Source organism: Ornithorhynchus anatinus, chromosome 19 (genome assembly GCF_004115215.2).
Source record: "Ornithorhynchus anatinus isolate Pmale09 chromosome 19, mOrnAna1.pri.v4, whole genome shotgun sequence".
NCBI lineage: Eukaryota > Metazoa > Chordata > Mammalia > Monotremata > Ornithorhynchidae > Ornithorhynchus > Ornithorhynchus anatinus.
The window spans coordinates 22,870,902-22,894,878 of NC_041746.1; the positions used below are offsets into that span (position 1 = coordinate 22,870,902).

General features: G+C 42.9%; 1 protein-coding gene across 4 annotated transcripts in view; it reads right to left on the minus strand.

Moving 5' to 3' along the window:
• Positions 1-23,977, minus strand: part of MMS22L (MMS22 like, DNA repair protein) — a 65,506-nt gene that overhangs the window by 5,872 nt on the left and 35,657 nt on the right. For 3 of the 4 annotated variants that reach the window (XM_029047165.2, XM_029047164.2, XM_039914774.1), the window contains 7 exons: positions 10,739-10,929; positions 8,259-8,409; positions 6,214-6,356; positions 4,863-5,005; positions 3,203-3,362; positions 1,130-1,299; positions 144-355 (listed from right to left, as the gene is read on the minus strand). In XM_029047165.2, coding sequence (XP_028902998.1) covers positions 144-355; positions 1,130-1,299; positions 3,203-3,362; positions 4,863-5,005; positions 6,214-6,356; positions 8,259-8,409; positions 10,739-10,929 — 1,170 coding nt within the window. Of the gene's footprint in view, positions 1-143; positions 356-1,129; positions 1,300-1,814; positions 1,966-3,202; positions 3,363-4,862; positions 5,006-6,213; positions 6,357-8,258; positions 8,410-10,738; positions 10,930-23,977 lie in introns of those variants that run through there. The other variant, XM_029047166.2, reaches the window with a different exon arrangement.

A 23,977-nucleotide genomic window follows, 5' to 3' on the forward strand; every position in this document is an offset into this window, starting at 1 on the left:
TAGCTCCAAAGGGCTCTTTCCTTCAGTCAGCCGTACTTCCTGAGCACTTACTGGGGGCAGAGCATAGTACTAAGCGCTTGAGAGAGGATAATATAACAACACAACAGGCTCATTCCCTGCCCACTGGGAGCTCCCGGGCTTACCTTATGATTTGTACAATAGTCCTGTGGAGAGCTGAGATGGATGGGGTGGCGGTCGATTTACCCAACGCTGAGAGAACCGGGTGCGGGCCGAGACCGGCGACGGAAGGTGAAGCGGGAAGGAAACGTCCAATATATAGCCGGACCACGTTGCCCAGCAGCTGGTGTAGATACGTATTTTGAGTCTGGGACTGACTGCAGACGATGCACATGCCCTGGGAAGATTTAAGGCACGGAGAAGAAAACCGTCACCCACACCTGTTTCAGCACCGAAAGTTTCAAATGGCAGAATGAGGAGGTGATCGTGAGTACCCTCTCCTTCCCTGAAACTTTTGGTGTCATTTTTGCTTCCTTGCTGCCTTTTAACTCTCCCATTCCTTTTTTTCCCCCACCAACTCCCACCAGGTTGTTCTCCATAGTATTTTCCGGATCTACCCCTCTGTCCACACTCTGTTCAAACTCAAATTCACATCAGAACGGTTGACTCATTCACTCGTATTTACAGAGCACTTACTGTTGGCAAAGCACTATATGTACGACGTGCGTAGGAGAGTACAACAGAAAAATAACATTCTCTGCCCCCAGTGACCTTACAGTCTAGAGGGGGAGACTGGTGTTAATATAAATAAATGGCAGATATGTACGCAGTCCCTGTCCCACAGAGGGCTCACAGTCTTAATTTTTTTTTTTTGCAGTGAAGGAACAGATAAGTTCAGTGACTTGCCCAAGATCACAAGCAGGGATTAGAACCCATGACCTTCTGGCTCCCAGGCCATGGTCTATCCACTAGGCCATGCTGCTTCAACATAACGATCATCTGCTCTGTCTAGCCCTAAACCCATCTTTGGAGAAAATAGCATTTGTTTCCTCAAATTTCATTTTTCATGAGTAGAAATGACTTTAGCCCGCACACCACTAAAGTCAAATGGAAGTGTTTTTTTTTTGCTTTTTTCCTGAGAAGAGCAACAATTCTTCAATTCTGACTGTACCTGGAGATAAAGAGGAAGACTGTCTTGAATAGCAGCCAGCATAGCTGTGGGCACCTCCTTCTCCTGCTGTAACACAGTGTGCGGCAATAACAGGCAGTCGATGATTTGGAACAGGAGCTTTTGCGCTTTTGAAGTGGAGAGGATCAGCGCCCATGACTTCACCAGGATTCCTGTTGGAGAGGGGAAAAAAAAGAAAAATGGGAAAATTCAGAATGGAAGTGCCCTAGTTTTATTCCGCAGAGTCAATCGTTGATGTCTGAGCGTCCTGCTTGTAAGATCCTTGAGAGCAGGGAATTTGAACCTCGTTCCTGGTGTACTGTCCCACGCGCTTCACGCTGTGCTCAGTCAATATTCATTTATTCATACGATCCAATTTAATGAATGCTTACTGTGTGCACAGCACTGTATTAAGCACTTGGAAGAGTACAATAGAACAATAAACAGACATATTCCACTGTTTGAATCTCATCTTCACGTTTCATTGTAGAAGTTTTGGTTCCAATCCCTCCCCCATCTTAAATACCCTTTTGAAACTTCTGGCCGCTTCTTTCGGTTAGAATGCTATCCTTGGCACCCTATCATACTCCACTACAAAAGGCCATCTGTTCAAGCCCACTTGTTTCAACAGCAAAATCGTATCGATGACCAAAGAATCTAATCCGTTTCATTTCGGGGAAAAACTAACGTCGTCAGCTCCTTTGGTTCGATTGTCTTCTAAATGGCCAGCCCGTCTCTCACACAAACCCTCATCATCTCTTCTATTCTGGTGAAGTCGAGCCTCGGCTCCTGACGGAAACCTCGTTCCCAACGTAACGATCGGATAGCTCGCACGAGGGCTTTTCCGGAGTAGCAGCACATTGACACCATCCAATTGAAAAAAGAAAAAGGATCATGAAGTCAACACAATCAAAGGGTCTAAAACCAGGTATTCTGGTCATGGTAAAAAGCATATGCTGGAAAACAGTGAAAGGAACCCAAAATTAGTTTAAAGTATTACTGATCTATCAAAACTAGCCCATAAAACTACAAAAACACATTAATCTTATTGTGAGAATCAAATGTGGGGGTCAGTTAGCTGGAAACAAGTGTGTTCACTTTGTTTAGTTGCCACAACACAAGCCACAGTCCCATCTGTCTCAGAATCAGTAAAAGCAAATTCTCTCTTTTAATCAGGGTGCACATTATCACTCTGAAATAATGGATTTGCTTAAAAATAGGTGTGGGTTGCCTTTAAGTGCATCATTCTAGAGGCAGCTAATTTCAATTCAAGGTTTATGAACCAATCAATAAAAAAAATTCATTCCCCACCCCTGCAAATGTTATATCACCAGGAGTGCTTTCTTTAAACTTCACTTTTGTTTTCTGAAGAAAGCCAAGTTGTTTGAATAGTTATCTGCACTGCTTTCTTACCTGATCCTAAACCCACAGGCATATTACTGTTTATAATAAAGCATCCCAGACCTTCCCAAATTTGAAGTGTTGGATGTACATATCAAAGTAAAAGGAAGCAATAAAAAGTAGGCCTTAGAGAAGCAGCACGGATTCTAAGCATTTAAAGCTTCAATAAAACGTATTAATATAAGTCATTCTCAATTCTCTTTCTTCTCTGGCTTTGGTCCAAAATCACTTCTCCAGAAAAAAACAATGAACACTCCTATCAAGACTTTCTAAAGATGCATCAACTCTGCTACAATACATATGGAATATAGGAAGAAGAGAACATGATAGCATCAAGTATAATGAGTTTTAGAACAAAGTCTATTGAAGGAATTTCCTTCCTTCCTTCCTTCCTGAGCTTATCCGGAGAATGAAAAAGAAGGAAATGAAGGTCAATAAATGACATCCATCAATGGTACTGTGTGCATAGCACTGTACTGAGTTGCTTGGGAGAATACAACAGAATTGATAGAGGAACTGGAGGAATTTTTATTGTGTAAAATAGTTGGGGTTTTTTTTCCCATTTTAACCCCCTAGAACACAAATTTCTATTTTAAAATCGTAGATTTTCTTGGCTAGGGTAATTTAGCCCCTGATTCTGTGAATCCGCATTTAGAATCCTTGAATGGTACATACCCATCGTTCTATACGTCAGCTTCAGACCTCTGGAAGGACCTTTTCTCATCAGATACGGTTTGACGTATTTCAATACTTCGCCAAGGTAGTCTAAGGACTTCACTACCATAGCTGATTTCTCAGAGAGCGTCTGCAAGCCGCTATAAGTTACACCAACTGCCTGCAAAATAAGAGAGGAAGACGATGCAGTACACCATATTTTAGGAAGCTTTAAAGATTATGTAGGAGTCGGTCTACATCTACTCTCTTAAAACCTGCTCTGGCATTCAAACTGGATCAGATTAACTCTGACGTCACCTCGGCATCTAGCACTGGACTTTAATATGGTAGCTATTACTGCCGGTAAAAAAAACCCACCTCAAAAGAATGATCAAATAGAAGATCCGATCACAGGTCACTAGAAAATTGGACATGGAGTATTTTGGGAAAGTGAACCACCCGTTTTCCAATTAATGAAGCTCGTCCTCTAAGAAACATATATCCGGGCAGGGAATGTGTCTACCAACTCTGTTGCACTGGTACTCTCCCAAGCACTTAGTAAGGTGCTCTGCACATAGTAAGTGTTCAAAAAATACTCGATTGATATCCCTCTTGGCAGGGCTGGCTTCGGATGGTAGCCAAGGTAAAAGCAGACTGGAAGTTGGTTGTGGGCAAGAACGCGTCTGCTAATTCTGTTGTATTGTACTCTCCCAAGGACAATGCCCCTCTCCCTGGCATCACCATCACCCCCTCCACGGAATGCCCATCTCTGCCCCACCCTGACATTTGTCCTACCCCATCTCATCAGAACAGGGAGCCATCAAGGTGCTCCACTGATCAATCAAACCAATGATGCCTACTGGAGCGCTGTGTGCAGCGAACTGTACTCCTGCTTGGGAGAGGACGATACTGCAGAGTTTGGTAGACAGGATCCCTGTCCTCAAGGAACTTCCCCCTCTCGAGACTGTGGGCTCATTGTGGGCAGGGAATGTCATTGTTTAGTGTTGTACTGTACTTTCCCAAGCGCTCAGTAGAGCGGTCTACACACAGTAAGTGCTCAATGAATACAACTGAATGAATGAACCTGCAGCTTAGTGGAGCCCCCCGAGAACTGGAGAGAGAAGAACTAGAGTGGTCACAAAGTACTGTCAAGTGGGGTGCAACATATACCATTAGGGGAAGAGAGGGGTGGTGTGGTGTGTCTGTGTATGTGTGCATAATAATAATTATGGTATTTTATAAGTGCTTACTAGGTGCCAAGCACTGTTCTAAGCACTGGGGTACACACAAGGTAAGGAGGTCGGACACAGTCCCCATCCCACAGGGGGCTCACAGTCTTAATCCCCATTTTCCAGATCAGGTCACTGAGACCCAGAGATATGAAGTGACTTGTCCTAGGTCACAGAGCAGGCAATTGGCGGAGCCGGGATTAGAACCCACGTTGTGTGTGTGTCCGTCCGTCCACCCATCCCTGTCCCCAAAGGACTCTGGCTTCGTGGTCCTGGAGTAGGCCCCCTACATATCTGCTCTTGAGTTTAGCACTCACTCAAATGGAGTTTAGTTACTCCATTTTGCAGAGATTTCATTAGCTCAAGGTCACTGTTCTCATTAGCACGTCCTTTTTCAGCTGAGCCTCGAAAATATAACCGAGCCACACAACCAGTAAATAAACTCACAGTACCTCCAAGAACACGACCAGGGCTCTCTGAGGGTCTCGGGAAACGGACGACGGTTCATCTTGAGTCTTGGAGAGAAGACTCTTCACTTCTGAGAGTTGAAATATTAACCGCGTCAGCTCAGTCAACTGTTCCATATACTCTTTTCCTGTTAACAATACAGTAGAGGAGGGAAGGTAGAGTTTAGTCTTGGTTCCTGAAGCTGACTCTTTTTTCAATTCAAATGTCACACAAAAATTCAGAGGTGGCAAATTAAGTTTCTTCTACTGAGCAACGGGTTCATTCCTAGACAAAACCTAGCACGATGTTATTCGAGTAAAGCCAACGTAGTGTACAAAGTAAATTCTGAACACTTTTCAACCTGACCGCCTTGGCAGTTTACAAAATAGACACAAACAAAAGCTAAAGGAGAAGATACACCCTGTAGACAACTTGCTCTACACTAGAGATAAAAACTGAACAAGTAACCCCTCAGCGAATAGTAGCAAAAGCTGAAGAAAAGGCAAAAATATCTCATCTAAAATGGGAAATAATTATTCATAATAAAGTTTTTATTTTTAGGGAGTCCACAGTGTGATGTCTGGTCATTTACTTAAGATTTTCCCCTTTTTCTGATCAGTGAGTAAATCAACAACAAAAAAATGACTTGTTTCCTTGTAAGTTTTTGTTCTTTGCTTCCAAGGAAACAAGCTCTTTTATCTTTACAGGAGAAATCTGTCACACACAATATGGGCAAAACATTAGGAAAAAGACCAGGGAAAGGTATTTTGTAATTAGGTAAGAAATATCGACAAAAATGCATTTGATCGTCTTTGAGAGGTGAATAATTTGAAAAATGAAAACTTTTTCGCATCATACAGTCATGACTGCAGGCCACAAATGGCAAACCACAGGAGGGGGTGGTATTGTGTTATTTGTTAAGCACTTACTACAGGCCAGACACTGTACTAAGTGCTGGGGTGGAGAGAAGCCAATTGGATTGGACACAATCCCTGTCCCACAGTGGGGTTCAGTCTAAACCCCATTTTACAGATGAAGTATCTGAGGCCCAGAGAAGTGAAGCGACTTGCCCAAGGCCACGCAGCAGACAAGTGGAGGAGGCGGGATTAGAACCCATGACCGAGCCCATATGGGACAGGGACTGTGTCCAACCTGATTACCTCTTATCTATCCCAGTGCTTAGAACAGTGCCTAGCACATAGTAAGTGCTCAACAAATATCATCATTATCATTCCTATTATTATTATTATGCGATCCCCACAAGGGACAAGGCAGATGATCTTTTTTTAAATGCACCAGTGCTTTAGTATATTCTAAATGCTGAAGATAATAATTACCCCAATAAATGATACTCACCAACTGTTAGTTCAGCATCCATGTTGTCCAGTAAGGCCGGAGGTTTAGAGCAGTACATTTGCAAAACACAGCGGAACCAAGATCGCACTGACGAGGCTTGAAACGATGAACAGCCAGAATGGGAAAATTCCTCAGTCAAGGTCCTGGAAGGGAGAGGAATTTTAAGGCACAGAGGTGTGAAGGTGAGAAGTATTACCACTTTAAGCCTTCAGAATTTTTTCCTAATTGGCTTGAGGTATAATTCCAATGCAATTTAATTCAATCGCATTTAATGAGCTCTTTGTGTGTGCAGAGCACTGTACAAAGCACTTGGGAAAATACGACAGAACAATAAACAAGACATATTCCCTGCCCACAGCGAACTAACCAATAAAGGACAAAACGGCTGGAAAACTGTTCCATTTCAAGCCACGCACTCCACTCTAATGCCACCCACTCTCCAAACCTCCATTTCCTCTATCTCGCAGCCGACCCTCTACCCACTTCTTTCCTCTGGCCTGGAACTTCCTCCCACTTCATATCTGACAGTCCATCATTCTCCCGAGTTCTTAGTACAGTGCTCTCCGCACACAGTAAGCGCTCCGTAAATAAAATCGATTCGCTGATTGCTTCCGTGCTGTCTAGAGCTAGTTATTCAGGGGCAGGGTTTTCACGGGGCAAACCTCAAAGTGGATTTTAAAAGAGGAAAGATTTGGCCTAGGCGGGTGTATCCCTGGTTAAGCCCAAATAATGGTACTTTCTGAGTACTTACTGTGTGCAGACAGCACTGTACTGAACGCTTGGGAGAGTACAATACAACAGACTTGGGAGGGACGTTCCCTGTCCACAGCGAGCTGACAGGTCTAGAGCCCGGTCAATTTAGCAAGGCATGAGAAAACAGTTTAGGTTCAACGGCCATCAAACCGCGTGCAAAGACAAATAAGTACAAGTTAAAACACGATCGAAGTAATATGACGTGCGTACTTTCACTTAATGGTCTTTATGGCATTGATCTCTTTGGTGAAAATCGGTGGAAATTTTAAAGCAAGTGTGCTTTCAATCTATTAGTATGGCCGGTCTAAAGGATTACTGAAAGAATACGGTAAGCAACTTGTTGCCTACGGAAACTGTCACCGAGCTGTAAAATATAAAACAGCCCCCTCTGATTTTTGCTACATTCTGCTGGCAGTTCAATACGCATGACTTAGCGGATCCTAATCCTGGCTCTGCCACTTCTCTGCCGTGTGACCTGGGGTAAGTCACTTCACTTCTCTGGATCTCAGTTCTGTTCTCCCTCCTACTTCGAATGTGAGCCCCACGTGAGGCACGGACTGTGTCCAACCTATTCAATTTGTATCCACCCCAGTGCTTAGAACAGTGCCTGGCGCATAGTAATCACTAAAATACCATAAAAAAGGCTATGCGGTACACTTTACTGCCATTGTTCTTGTCTGTCCGTCTCCCCCGATTAGACTGTGCGCCCGTCAAAGGGCAGGGACTGTCTCTATCTGTTACCGATTTGTACATTCCAAGTGCTTAGTATAGTGCTCTGCACATAGTAAACGCTCAATAGATACTATTGAATGAATGAACTTTCAGTTCTTATCTTCTCAGAGCTCAATTTGAGTTCATCAATCTATTAATCAATAGCAACTGTTAAGCTACCTGAGTGCTAGGCATTATACCAAGAATTTCGGAGAGTTACAACAGTAGCCAAAAAGCATGTTCCTTGCCCTCATGGAGTTTACAGCGTAATGAGGGAGACGGACCGAAAAATAACTGCAGAAAGTGAAATCGGGAGAAAGCAAGAAGCAGTACAGACACATCACAACAAAAGAGCTGAATAATTTGTATGTCTGGAGAGACCTATGAAGAAAAAAAATGATAGCATTTGTTGAGTGCTTATTAGGTGCCAAGCACTGGAATGCATAAATGTGCATAAATACACACATTTAAACAATTACGCATGAGCATGATGGATCTGACTTAAATAATTTCCAAACCTCGTTTCAGTAGGCTTTTTGTTAAATCTGTATGATTGGAATAGAAAGTTTTTCATCAGTTACCTGTTTTGAATGAGATGGCTTAAATATCTTGATACGAGCTGGGGCCAAATCATATCATCCCACCCGAACAACTGCATCATAGACAAGACTGGTTGAGGTTGGAGATCTGATGGAGCTGTGCTGGGCATATCCAATGCCAACAGAGTAAAGCCTGGATTCAAACAGAAAAACAAAAACAAAACCCCTCAGAATAGACATTTCAGAATTTATCTCAACACTCTTAAGCAGAGAGGCAGGGTAGCTTAGTGGATAGAGGAAGGGCCTGAGAGTCAGGAGGACCTGGGTTCTAAATCCAGATCTGCCACATGTCTGCTGGGTGACCCAGGGTAAGTCATTTCACTTCTCTGTAGCTCAGTTACCTCATCTGTAAAATGGGGATTAAGAGTGTGAGCCCCACCTGGTTCAGGGTCTGTGTCCGACGATTAACTTTGGACATGATTAACTTGGCACTTAGAAGACTGCTTGGCACATAAAAAGTGCTTAACAAGTACCAAAATTATTATTATTAACTACACGATTTTCGGGGAAATAGGCCAGTGCTTGACACTCTTAATACGTGCTGGTTTTTTGAGATATAAAAACATAAAAATATCGCAGTTAATAACATGGTTCAAACCACCTCTGCTTCCATTTTCTTATGAAGGTTCCCCACTGGCAAATTATACCATTACTATTATTAGTTTAATTCTTATTATTCTTATTTTGTCAGTACAATAATGATGATGATGATAATTATGGTGGTGTTTGTTAAGTATTCCAAGCACCGAATGAAGCGTAGTGATAGATACAAGATCATTCAGGTCAGACACAATCCTGTCCCTACTTGGGTTTCACAGTCTAAATAGGAAGAAGAACAGGTATTAAATCTCTATTAATTTAAAATCTAATAAATTTTTACAGATGTGGAAACTGAGGCACTGAGAAGTTCAGTGATTTGCCCAAGATCACCCTCTAAACTGTAACTTCATCATGGGCAGGGAACATGTACGCTAACTCTGCTGTATTATATTCCCCCAAGCGCTTAGTTTAGTGCTCTGCACATAGAAAGCGCTCAATAAATACCACTGATCGACTGATCACACAACTGGCAAGTGATAGAGCCGGTGTTAGAACCCTCTTTCAGGTTTCTGCTCTTTCCCTAATTACTAGTCTGTGTACTATTTGCTGATCTTCCAACCCACGGACTGACAGAGTCCCCCCACAAGGAAAGAGGCGAAATAAAAGGGGGAAGAAAAAATTGAATCTAGGCCCCGCTTGGAAAAAAAACACTATGTGAGAAAGGCCAATGATACCAGCTTTGAAACTCATTGTGCTGATCTGATCTTCCGACAATTTGATTTTATTTCTTCCCAAAGTCAGAGTAGTAGGAAACCATTTCCTGAACCACAATTTTCTTTCCCATCGATATTGTTGCTTTAATGAAAGAAAGTTCCACTTGAGTTTGGGTTCTCTTAAAATTTCCATTACAGAGGTTTGGTTTTTTTTGGAGAGTTTTTCATTCAAACTCGCTCATTCACGTCGGGTTGAAATACATTTTCTGACTGAAATTTATTAAAAAAAACTATTCCTTTCATTCAGATAAATTCAGTTTTGAATGAAAATACAGAGCAGGGTTATTCTCTAATGATGTTTGAAAAACATAATGACACCAAAACACTGATTTTTTTTTTATTTTTTACTGATGGCATTACAATCTACCTTGAAGTTTGAGTGGTATTCTAATAAATCTGGCTGTGCTGTGTTCATGTAAATTACACAGGTTTAAACGGAAGATCAATTAATTGGATTTATCGAGTACTTACTGTGTGCAGAGCATTGTAATAATAGTAATCATGGGTATTTGTTATGTGCCTACACTGTTCTAAGCACTGGACTAAGCATCTGGGAGAGTACAATATAATCAGTCATATTTATTGAGCGCTTAGTGTGCACGGCATTGTACTAAGGCCTGGGAGAGTACAATATAGAATGTCGATAGGCACTTTTCGCTGTCCGCAAGGAGCTTATAGCTTAGAGGAGGTGTAAACACAGACGAAGATGTTATATGCATACCTAAATTCGCATTATTAACCCAACAGTACTTTAACCAAAAAAATTTTTTTGCAAATTATTTGCATTTTAAATGAGCACATTATCAATTTTTAAAATAAACAACCCTCCCACCCAGTTCCTATAATAAAGTTGCAATTTCTGCATCCAACAGACTTTAAGAACTTGGTGAAAATAAGGAAAGCACCAAATAATCCCATCGGAACAGCGAGCACAGACCAAAGACAGCAGCATCAAGTTACGAGACGGAGAGGAGATTCGATTAATAAAAAAAGGTAGCCAGAAGGGAATAATTACGGCATCTGTTAAGGGCTTACAACGTGCCAGGCACCGTACTCAGCACAGGGGTGGATGCGAGCTAATCGGGTAGGACACGGTCCGTTGTCTAAAGGAAGATAAAGAAAGCTGCGGTAAAGGAACGGAGGGCCGACCTGCAGCTGTGTCTGCGAGGAGAGGGAGAGACGCCGTCTGCGATAGTCTCTGGCTCTTCAAAAACGGAAAGAAATTCTTCCAGAGCGCATCGGCCACAGCAAGGTGGTGCTCTTTCGCCGTGAATGAAATCGGCGCCTTTCCGCCTGCCATCCCCGTTGGCTGTTCCTGGCGTGATTGTGCGTGCACACTCCTTAGGAGAAATGAAAACACTGTCACCATTCAACGCATGCTTAGAAATGTCTTTTGAAAATACCCTGGGACGGACGGCGACCGTACCGTGAGGGAACTGATGGGCCTGTTCGGATAATTTAAAGCTTTTACGGCGGGGTGTTACGCATCCCGGTTACTTGATGGATGAATGATGGCACATTAAGCGCCGTAAAGTTAATGTTAATTACTAATGTCAACCATTAATTAGAAGCCTTTTTCATATGTCAGGTCCAAACGAGAACGAGGCAGTCACCCACCGAAGGTCTGCCTTCTCGCTGTTAGCCTGACTCGTGCTTTTCTGAAACTCAAGGCAGGAGGATACTTCGTGACCCAAGTTTGGCCCGGGAAGTCAGTCGATCGACGGTATTTGTCGAGCGCTCACTGTGTGCAAAGCGCCGTACCGTGAGCTTGGGAGAGGCCAATACGACAGAGTTGGCAGACGCGTTCCCTGCCCACAACAACTTCAGTCTAGAGACATTTGGGCATATAAAAATAAAGAAATCTGGCTTTCCTAAGATACCAACTTTTATTTTTTTCAGGCGCAAGCCTGGGAATTTCCATCTCTGCTCCTCTGGGAGCTAATCTTAGGGCTCCAGACCAAATGGGCCCAGCATCATCTTTGCCGAGCCCCTAGTCCACTCAAAAGGGCTCCTCCCGCTTTGAAATGGTAGAACATAAAATGAATAATGCACTGGTTCCTCTGATCTCTGCATCATCATTCCTACTATTTACCTTGTGGGCAGTGATCATTCCTGCATTCAATCGTATTTATTGAGCGCTTACTGTGTGCAGAGCACTTTACTAAGCGTTTGGAAGAGTACAATACAACAATAAACACACATTCCCTGACCACCACAAGCTTACGGTCTAGCCGGAGACAGATGTTAAGAGAAATAAATAAATCTGAGATATGATAATTTTGGTATTTTTTTAAAAGCGCTTACTATGTGCCAGGCACTGTACAAAGCGCTGGGGTGAACACAAGCAGATCAGGTTGGATCCAGTCCATGTCCCACATGGGGCTCACTGTCTTCATCCCCATTTTACAGATGAGGGAACTGAAGTCCAGAGAAGCAGAGTGTCTTGCCCAAGATCACCCAGCAGGCAAGTGGCAGAGCCGGGATTAGAACCCAGGTCCTTCTGACTCCCAGGCCCGTGCTCTATTCACTACGCCGTGGATCGTGTCTGGCAACTCGGCTGGTCTGTGCTCTCCCAGGTGAGTAGTACAGTGCTTTGCCCACAGAAAGCGCTCAATAAATACTACTGATCGACTCAAGTTGGGACTTTTTAGACATTTGATGTCTCCAGGGGACTTTCTGCAAGAGGTGGGCAAGTGTTACCAGATAGGCCTTGTAGTCTTGAAGAGAAGGCCCCTTGCTACAGTGGTCTGATCAACTAAATATCATGCTGATTAAAAACAATCAGCAGGAACATGCTATTATTCCTGTTTCTATTTATCTTCTGGTCAATTCAATTGAGATTGTGCATTAAGGCGCAGGCGACATTATTACATTCACTTTATTAAATCTTACCAACAGCCCTGTAAAGTGAGAGCCAAGATATTTACAAGATAATGGCATAAAGCTGAGGGATATCTGACTTAACACTAATGTGGGTGGAATAACATTAAAAAAGAAAAGAAAGACAAGTGTGGGCAGTTTTAAAAGAACATGCTTAAAAATCCTCATTCTATCCAATAGTTTTTTGGGTTGCTTTTTAATCATTTCTTCTGGCAAGTGGGAATTTTTAAGAAATTCATAGAACTCCTGAGGCTCAGCAGGCAAACGAACCGGGCCAGAATTTACGTAAAGTCGTTTTACATAAAGCGGAGACTGGCTGCAAGACTGACGCCCTACTTTGAGGTTGGAAACAGATCGCACGACTGCAAACAAATAAGCGAAAGGTTAACCAGAAATTCTAAATTAATAAGTCTGGTTATAGCCACAGTAATTGCCATCAAAAGGACTTTGCAGTCTGTTCCAACTATCCACCAAATTCCCTGAGCTGTCCACTGAGAGACGGTGCTTGTTTAATTTCTTCTCTGGACTCTCCACACTTAAAATGGAATAACATGTGGAGGGGAAGCAGTCTGGCCTAGTGGATAGAGCATGGGGCCTGGGAGTCGGAAGGACCTGGGTTCTAATCCCGGCTCTGCCACTCGTCTGGGTGTGACCTCGGGCAAGTCACTTAACTGCATGCATTGTGCCTTTGTTTCCTCAACTGTAAAATGGAGACAGACTATGAGTCCATGGGGGACAGGGACTGGAGCCAACCTAATTAGCTTGTATCTACCCAGCGCTTTGTACAGTGCCTGGCACATAGTAAGCGCTTAACAAATACCACAATTATTACTGTTGTTGCAATTACGCAGACTTCCTTTGTTTCCCCAACATCCAATTAGCCCACCACATCCACCCAAGAAGCCCCTTAAACTCACAGCTGTGATTATATTAATGACCTTTCCAGAAGCATACATACACTCACCCCTTTCGAGATGGAAATATGCTTCCAAAAGTAGGCCAAGAACAAAGTCCATTTCAGAACATTTTTTTCCTAATTGGCGGTTAATAAATTCCTCAAAAGAAGGGGCTCAAGATAACGTTGATACGTGCTTCACTACGGCAACACAAATGTTTGTTGCCAGAGTGAGATCTGCTCCGTAATTTACCTTAATGGACCAGGTGTATCAATATATAGTGTAAATCTCTGCCGTCTTTTTCCTTCAAATCAAATCCAAGACCGCTTCAACAGCTTGTACCAATACATAATTACAATACCTAATGCATTTGGGAAAATGCTTCTCTTGTGTCACTGCTTTTCCCAAACCTCTTAAATGTTCGGCATTCCCAGTGCTTTCCTCGGGGCAGATGAACTACAATAAATTACCTGCCCAGACTGCTGGCAATCGTCCCCCGTGAAACTGATCAAAACCCCTACCAGTTCCAGCAGAATCCTCCTACTGCATTTTAAATTCAGTCACGTTAAAACGGTCCAACAGAATCTTTTGAACTCACCAGGTGCTTCTGCCCAGGCAAGCGATGGTAGTAATAATTATAATGATGGTACTATGTGCCAAGCACTGTTCTAAGCGCTGAGGTAGATACGAGTTAATCAAGTTGGGCGCAGTCCCTATCTCCCATGGGGCTCACACTCTTAATCCCCATTTTACAGATGAGGTAACTGAGGCCCAGTGAAGTGACTTGCTCAAGGTCGCACAACAGACCAGTGGCGGAGGAGGGATTAGAACCCAGGTCCTTCGTACACCCAGACCCGTGCTCTATCCACTAAGTCACGCTGCTTACCCTACCTCAAAGACCATACGTGACAGCTTATCTGCTATTTCAGCAGAGATCGCATGTGCCAATTAGGAAAAAGAGGGTTCCTCTTATGTCGCATTTGTAGATTTGTATGGCGATCTGCTGGCCCGTCGCATTTAAATTCGAGGCTTACAGGGGAAAGACAGGAACTAGTAAGTAGATATAGGCATCCATTAGAGAGAGATACAAGTGCCAATGGCATTATTCAATAGCCAAATTTTCTTTGATTTTAATCACACTTCCATAAAAAGCATTTATCTTTAGGGTGCAGAGCACTGTACTAAGTGCTGGGGACAATACATTTCAATGGGGAAGAGAAAAGGATGTGGGGAGAGCCCGGGCCTGGGAGTCAGAAGGACCTGGGTTCGAAAGCCGGTTCCACCACTTGTCTGCTGTGTGACCTTCTAAGTCACTTCACTTCTCTGGGCCTCAGTTACCTCATCTGTAAAATGGAGATTAAGACTGGGAGCCCCCAATGGGACAGGGCCTGTGTTCAACCCAATCTGCCTGTATCCACCCAAGCGCTTAGTACAGGTACATTGTAAGTGCTAAACAAATACCACAATTATCATTATTATTATTGAAAGAGGGGAGAGGAAGGGAAGGAAAAATAAGAGGAAAGCAGAAGAAAGGGCCGCAAATGAAAAAAAACAAACAAAGACCTATATGCTTTCCTAAAAGATGATCGTTTGAGTCAATGAGTGGTAGGCATTATCACCACAGCTCTGTTATTAGGGTTGAGAACGTCAAAGACTTTTGTTATATTGCTGATTTCTTTCCACCAGCTTCAGAAGATGAGCTGGTTCATCTAGTTCTGTACTTTGGGGGTTTATAATGGCTATCTGTACACGAGGTGTCTCATCTGTGGGTCACCACTGATACCATTTATCGGGCAGGCCAAAAAACGCCTCATCTCTCGAAGTGGAAGAAAAAGGCACGCCAAGGCTGGTACGGATAGTGTTAAAGGCGGTGCACAAGAGATTCAGTTTCCCAGGCCCGAATTACGGAAGAAGCCACCAACGGAAGAGTGATGTGTCACCGTGTGGTGGGAGCAAAAGCCGGGCTAAAGAGAAATCTACCGGGAATCGGTAATAAAAAGATCTATGTTTAAGACCAGAGCCAGGCTTTTTGCATTCGTTACATATTTTAATTGGAAAAAATAGTCTACCTAACTCTACCTCTTGAATCACAAAAGGTTCAGCCTCGAGCTTTATTACCTGAAATAAAAACCTTTCGAAAACACACGCTACACTTTTCTCATTTTGAGTAACTACCCGTGGAAGATGGAAAACGGAATCCTCTCTTCTAGATATAATTTCCTTCCATCTGATGAGAAAACAAGTTAGTTATTTTATGTGTCGCAACGTAAGCTATCGGAGAGGCGGTGGGGGAAGAGAAAAAAGTTGCATTCCGGGAGAAAACTATTTCCTTGGAACGAAGAGGGAAATGAAGATGGCTAAATTAGGGGTCTCCTTCTCACGCCAGTCCTCTAATTCCCAGCGATTCCCACACTCCGAGGAGCTGCCCTGCCTGTCTCGTCGAAATATGGGCAACTTGGATTCATGAGACCCAGATAATAACTCGTTTCTTGATTCCCAGCAGGTATCATAACTCCTTTCTGAAACCTTCAGTGTTATTCCTCAAGAAGGAAGGTATCTGAGTTAGAGGATTCCGTTCTTGTAATTCATCATCTTTTCAGAGAGTAAGGTTACATTAGGCTCCAATCACCCCCTACTCAGAATCTTCCCAGCATTTGGTAATACAGACAGGACAGCTAATTTTCTGTGGCGCAGGCAGAACCGTAGGCTTACTAAACTTTTATCATCATCACCTCTGAAACACAGTAAAAATCACCGTTAGAACCGATGGTTTATTAGATCGGAGCCACCATCAACAATGTCAACTCCGCCTGAACGCGTTAACGGGAAAATGTTTTATGAGTTCCACCACCGGGCATCAATTTAACTTCCAGCACCGACGAGGCTGTAAAACCGGGAATGTGATTTACACGGTGACCTGCGTCGGGGGGGAAGCAATATCTAGGTGAAACTTCTCCCCGTCTGACAAAATGCTTTGATTTGCACCATTCAGATGATTGAACAAAAAGAGTTTAAGCAATCACCGCCAATAGCCTTTATCTCCAGAGGCGCTAAAAATTGATCACTCCACGAGCCCAACCTACTGCTTTAAGCCGGATGGGAGAGAATCTGAATGACTGGCGAACCATGACGTTTTCGACTTGCACGCACATCTTGTCCATTAGGGTTCGAGAGTGGACGGGCTTCGTATTTAAGAAAAATTGCAGTTATAAAAGATTTCACTGGCAAGTCCACTTAGAAAGCCTCCACAGTCTATCTCTACGTATATATATATATATATATATATATATATATATACGTGTATATATATTTATTTGTATTTGTGTGTATATAGAGGGGCATAATTTAAGCTGTAAACTCATTCAAGCTCTCAGCACAGTGCTTTGCACACAGTTAAGTGCTCAATAAATACGACCGAATGAATGAATTCCCAACTAGGAGACGCAGACCAAGACACATCACTGAGGGCTCTTTAAACTACCGGCTGTCGCCTATTCTCTAAGCACTTAATATAGTCTGAAGCACTTTTATCACTAGCTCTGGAGTTAATCAAGTAATCGCTCAGGATGAAATGGACACATTGGAGCTCACCCATTCTATCCCACCTGCAGCACTCCGGCACTGGCATAATTAGCCTTAAACTACCCATAATGAATAGGTGTTTACTTACAACTAGAAACTCTCCCTTGACGGAGATTTCCTAAAGTTCCCCCAGCAGATTTGCTAGGAAGGTAGGTTTTGTCACCAGCACCAACAGATGCACTGATTTCCCTTTTGCCCTGCCCAGTTCCGACAGAGAATGTTTGATATTGGCCTCACCCCGAAACCCCACAGAACTTGCATACCTATCTTTAAATTATAGATTATAAATGACTTATCTATTCACCTGCACATCTGTCTCCCCCTCTAGACTGTAAGCTTGTTAAGGGAAGGGAAGGTGTCTGCTAATTCTGCTATACTGGACTCTTGCAAGCACTTAGTACAGCGCTCTGCACATAGTAAGTGCTCAATAAGTATCTTGATTGATAGACTGATTAACAGAGAAGTCCTAAGTGTACCCTCCAACCACTTTCTACATCCCAGGACTTCCAGCAGGCATTGGAATGAAATCAGTAGGAGTTCTGAAGGAGAGGGAAGAGTTGGTGGAGGGGGAAGAATGGGAGGGGAAAGAGAGAGAGGAACATCAGCAGCACCACAAAATATCTTTTCCTTCTTCCCTCCCCTCCCACCTTTCCCCTTTCCCTCTGACTTGCCCCTCCTTTTCTCTCCTCTTGCTCCCACCCCCTTCTTTTCTCCCTTGTTTTCCTCCCTTTTCCCTCTAGATACTCTCGGGTGGAAACAGACACTCGGGATTGAGGAGATTGAATTCCAAGCATCTGGTTGGCCCTTCTGACTTTCCTGGAGGTTGAATCATTTGTTGGGGTACTGATAGAAGTAAGCTCCTTTGGAGAAAAATCTTAAAAACCCGAGGCAATAATTAAGAAACTGAGGAAAGTTTGTCCAGCACCAAAGGAGCAAATAAAAACAGAAATCGAGGCTAATTCTTAAAAGCCAGGAAATCACTTTAAAAATAGCACATTAAAGTACTGCATGAACAGAATATTATCGATACGTGCATAAAAGTTCTGAATACTTACTACAGGGAATGTGTCTTTTCATTGTGCTGTTGTACACTCCCAAGCGCTTAGGACAGTGAGCACTCTCAGTAAGTATCACTGATTGACTGACTACTATTAAGAGAAGCAGGGTGGCAGAGTGGGAAGAACTCTACCTTGGGACTCTTTATTCAATTGTATTTATTGAGCACTTAGTGTGTGCAAAACCCTGTACTAAGACTTGGGAGAGTACAACAGAACAATAAACAGACACATTCCCTGCCCACAATGAGCTTATGGTCTATCAGAGGAGAGAGATATTAACAGAAATAAATTCTAATCCCATTTCTGCCACTGAATTGCTGTGTCACCTTGGATAAATCACCAGAGCTGGGCCTCAGTCTCTTCATCCATAAAATGGGGCTAGGATTTTGAGACTCAATGGGTATATCTGATGACCTTTCACCTCCACCAGCTCTTAGCGCATAGTAAGAAATTAATAAATGTCGTAATAACAAACGATCACAGAACTGGTGGTTATCTGATAGCTCATCTCTCTTATCAGTAGCCTCAAAAAATCTCCCTTCCCCTACTTTACTTAAGGTACAATAACTTCTGATTTCTCTCATTTTATTCACTTGTCTCTGCTTCGTAGCAAAGACCCTAAGCAAGAATTCTACTATGCTAAAAACAAACTGCCTTGTATTCCATGGCCCTTGGTATAGCCTTAGTAGGTGTTTTAACTCGGGAAGTTTTGCAAGCACTCTAAGACCGTTTTCGCAACTAGAAAATCCTCAACTAGTGGAACGGCAAGGAAAGGCTACTGTCCCTCTGAGGGTTAACGGGCACTTTCTGTCAGATTTTTGGTCGGATTAACCTTTGGCTCACTATCGGGCTGGTTATTGGTTTTGTTTGGACTGTCTTTAACTCAGGTGGAAATCAATACGAAGTGAGATGAAGGACTCCAGAGGTCTTGGCTACCCCGGCTTCGGGTCTGGTCTGGCTCTCGCACCATTCTGCACCTCGTCCACGCTGGGAAGGATTACCCCGTTTGTGTTGAGTAAACCGAGGATACTCAATAAACAGTTTCAGTTGTAAACCCCTTAGGACCCACAAAGCCCCTCTAGTTGGCAATAGACCAGATAAACCGGCAAACCAGCTGTAATCTCACTTAGGCCTCAGCTGATCCTCCCGTCTTTTCCTTCCCCGGCATCTAAGCAAACCATGGACGAGGTGGTCATACAACAGCAGTTCTGCTTGCCGGATGTGGCCAAAGTTTTGGAAATTCTACTCCGTGAAGCAAGTCTGCACCTAATCTACCCAGAACCTGGACGATCAATGGCTTTCTGATTTAATTAGTCCGATGATTATTTCTTCTTTTTAGCCATTTTAGCAACCCGACTTCTTTGCCTGACACCTTTTCAGCCAAGGTCTCGAACTCTGGCTGTGTTATGGCAAGAAAATGGTTGAAAATGCTGTTTTTTTTAAATTGGGGAATGAGATCCAATGCCATTCATTTACCCTTTAGACTGTGAGCGCGTTGTGGGCAGGAATGTCTGTTATTTCGTACTCTCCCAAGTGCTTAGTACAGTGCTTTGCACACAGTAAGTGCTCCAAAAATACGATTGAATGAATTAACCTATGGCAATTTAGCTAGGAAATCATGCTAATTGCTAATAGCTCAAGAGCACCAAAAACAGTAACTAATGTTGTACTCACCCAAGAGCTGAATTGAGTTATTTGCACAGAGTAAGGACACAATAAATATGATTGAATGAATGAATTTTCTGAGCTGGAGGTAACGGAACAAATTTCCAACCCTAAAGTTACCTCTTCGTAGAGATAATCAATCCATGGTATTTATTGGGCACTTACTGTGTGCAGAACACTGTGCTAAGCGATCGGGAGCGTATCATTTAACAGGAGGTGGCAGATACGTTCCCTCCCACAACAAGCTTACGATCTACAGGGGAGACGGAAAGCCGAGACCTATGAGATCTCCAAGACAACAGATGAGTGACCAAGAATTCAGAATACACTTTTTTTTTTTAAATAAAGCCTAGGTATCACCAACATTTGGCAATTTTTTTTAAAATGGTCATACCTATGAGAAAATTGAAATTCCTCAGGATCCTCTTTCAGAGGTTTTGGTCTCAACAATTGTGACCTCTTCCTGCTGAAAATTTACCCCACGGTCCCATAATTTCCACGGTACTGACTATGGGAGAACGTGGCAGATTCCAAGCAGAGAACCGGACAGAATCAATGTATAAAATCGGAAAACCAAGCAAAGAAGCAACATTATATTTAAACAGAAACAACTTTGAACTGCACAGATATTCTAAGAGATTTCATGGGCTGTTGATTCAGGTGAGTGAATTTACCTGCACCTTTTAACCACAGACAGAATCCAGAAATGATCATAAATCTCTATGCTCAATCATATCCGAGCCATCTGATGAGCTACTTAATGATTCACCTCTCTCCAATCCATTCTCCAGACATAAAGGGGTCCCATTTAACATAATCATTTAATAACGGCAAAAGCGATGGGAATCAGAACCCCTAATTCTTCTAATATTTGCAAAACCCAGCTCTTTGTAATAATAACGCCACTGTGATAGCAAACTGCAAAACTGTGTAATTATACTTTAATTGTATTGTGAGGCATGCATTAATCACAAAGTTTAAGTACCAAGGATGGAATTATAATAATTCTGTAAAACAAATTTAAGCTAGCTAAGTAGGTCAGAACCACTAACATGCAACAGGAGACCTCTGGGAATTTATCAGTTAATGGCTATTTATGTGCAAATGAGTGCCCTCCAACTTTCCAAAATCCTGGGTAGCTGAAGGGTATTTCTGTTAAGCGGGAGCTCTGCTTAACTGCAAAAGCATAAATTAAACCATTTGACTGGAATGATTTTCATTCCTCCTCTTTTCCCTGCTACACTTCCAACCCCACTAACCAGCATGGCCTAGTGGAAAAAGCATGGGTCTGGGAGTCAGAAGGACCTGGGTTCTAATCCTGACTCCTCCACTTGTCAGCTGGGTGACCTTGGGCAAGTCACTTCACCTCTTTAAGTCTCAGTTACCTCATCTTAAAACAGGGATTAAGACTGTGAGCCCCACGTGGGACAGGGACTGTGTCCGATATGATTTGCTTGTATCCACCCCAGTGCTAAGTAGAGTCCCTGGCACAAAGAGCTTACCAAATACCAAAATTATTATTATTACCAATCAATAATATTTATATATCATACCCTATAATTACACTATTATTAATTTACCCACAGAGATGACTGCTGAAGAATTTCAGGTAACTTCTTATTTGGCAAACATTCAGGAAAAGATTACAGAACAGTGGACAGGGTCTTAACCAGAGGCCTGGACTTTCAATCCAGTAAGGGTTTTTTGTTTTTGTTTTTTAATATGGTTCTTCTTAAGCGCTTATTGTATCGAGCACTGTTCTAAGGGCTGGGGCACATTCAGGTTAATCAGGTCGGACAAAGTCCCTGTTCCCCATGGGGCTTAAGGTCTAAGAAGGAGGGAAAACAGGTCTTGAATCCCCATTTTGCAGTTGAGGAAACTGAGGCCCAGAGAAGTGAAGTGACTTGCCTAAAGTCACAGAGCAGGCAAGCAGTGGAGCCCAAGTCCTCTGGCTCTCAGGCTCAGGCTCTCAGCGGAACTCCTTTTGTAACAAACTTTAATACAGTGAAATTTTGTTCACTGCATTAGAAGAGGAGTAACCTAGTGGACAGAGCACGGGCCTGGGAGTCGGAAGGACCTGAGGTCTAATACCGGCTCTACCACTTGTCTGCTGTGTGACCGTGGGCAAGTCATTTCACTTCTCTGAGCCTCAGTTACCTCATCTGTAAAATGGGGGTTAAGACTGTGAGCCCTCTGTGGGACAGGGACTGTGTCTAACCCGATTACCTTGTATCTACCTTGTATTTACCTCCGCAAACAGATAAATGCCTGAGAGAAAGTGCTTAACAAATACCACAATTATTATTTTCTACTTTAATCTTCCAGAGGACAATGAAACTCCCACATCGACTACATTTTCTCCCATTTCACTCACCCTGTACCCATAGCAAAGGTTTCCTTTCAAGAAAAGAAAAATCCCAAAATACCACTCAACTTTTGGCTCACGGCAAAAGAAAAATTGGGCATTTGAGATGTCTTCGCTGTAGGAAAAAGGAAAGTGATGTGCCAATGACTATTTGGAGTCAAAAGTACTTCAGTTGTCATTTTGGCACAAATAGTGTTGATTTGAAGGCACCATTAAGTAATGTTTTCTTTAGGACAGTGTCCATTTCAAACAGAAGAGGGTGACAAAAGACTACATGGAGATTCTCTGCCTGGTATTTACTGACACTATCTGGAATCCTGCAGTATTTCACTTACATGTATTAAAATAGTTGTAATAAATGCTTGGGATGGTAGGGCAGGGGGACTGGAAGAGGATTTTTGAGTGGCTTGGGAAAGTACAATAAAACAGAGTTGAGAGACACGTTCCCCGCCCACAAGGAGCTGACAGTCTAGAGAGGGATCAACTCTTGGAAAAAAAACCTTCCGCTCCCCTCAACTAGGAGCCGTGGCTTGGTTATCAAACTATGGTTTGGGAGGCTATGACACCTGCCCGCAATGAGGTTCCTGTCTAGAGAGGTTATGTCTGTTTCTTCAAGTCGCTGGTAAGATTTCTACGCTGACTGGATTTAAGCACTGCCCTAAGGCTTAATTAACCCTGATGAGAAACCAAATGCACTCTTTTTTAGTGAAAAGGCAGTGAATCGATTAATTCATTCAACTGTATTTATTGAGTGCTTCCTGTAAGCAAAGCACTGTACTAAGCGCTTAGGAGAGTACAATGCAGTAGAGTTGGTAGACAAGTTCCCTGCCCCCAGTCATCTCATCCCAGTTTACTGGAAGAGCAAGAACATCATGAAATGGCATCCTTTTCTGTTTCTTTTTTCCTCTCTCTCTCTCCCCCCGCCCCTCTTCTCACCCTCTAAAATTCAGCCAGATAGGGATTTATACAAGTACTTTATCTAATTCCCGACTGTGTATTCTCTTCCAGTACTGTGCACACAGTAATATTACTTAATATTACTAGTATTATCAACACTGTAATTGTGAAGTGCTTACTATGTGTCAAACACTGTTCTAAGCACTGGGGTAGAAACAAATTAATCAGGTTGAACACAGTCCCTGTCCCACATGGGACGCACAAGCTACACAGAAGGGCTAACAGATATTGAATCCACAGTTTAGAGTTGAGGAAACTGAGACTCAGGTCATTTGAGTTGCCCAAATTCACACAGCAAGCAATTGGCAGAGCTGAGATTAAAAACCCAAGTCCTCTGATTCCCAGGCCCTGCTGCTTCTGTTTACTATTCATTCATTCAATCGTATTTATTGAGCGCTTCCTGTGTGCAGAGCACTGTACTAAGCACTTGGAGTGTACAATTCAGCAACAGATAGAGGCAAACCCTAACCAACAATGGGAAGTGGGTGGATTTTTGTCTTTTTGTGGGATCTGTTAAGTGCTTACCATGTGCCAGGCACTGTACTAAGAGCTGGGGTAGATACAAGCTAATCCGGTCTGACACAGTCCCTGTCCCACACAGGGCTCACAGTCTTAATCCCCAATTCACGGATGAAGTGACTGAGACACAGAGAAGTTAAGTGGCTTGCCCAAGGTCTCGCCGCATAAAAGTGGCAGAACCGGGATTAGAGCCCAGGCTGTCTTAAAAGATATCACCCTCTTCATTTTCCTGTATTGATGGTTAGAAAAGGCATGCTGTTAAATCAGTAGGTTAGTTTTCAATACATTACAGTAAAAAAAAAAAGCACATTGTCTCCAACATTTCCCGCAAAGAAAAGATTATACCACCCCACATCTAAGCTAGTAACATTGATCCTCACCCTAATGTTTCCTGATTAACCTGAATCTACCCTGGTACTCAGAACAATGCTTGGCACACAGTAAGTGCTTAACAAGTACCGTAATT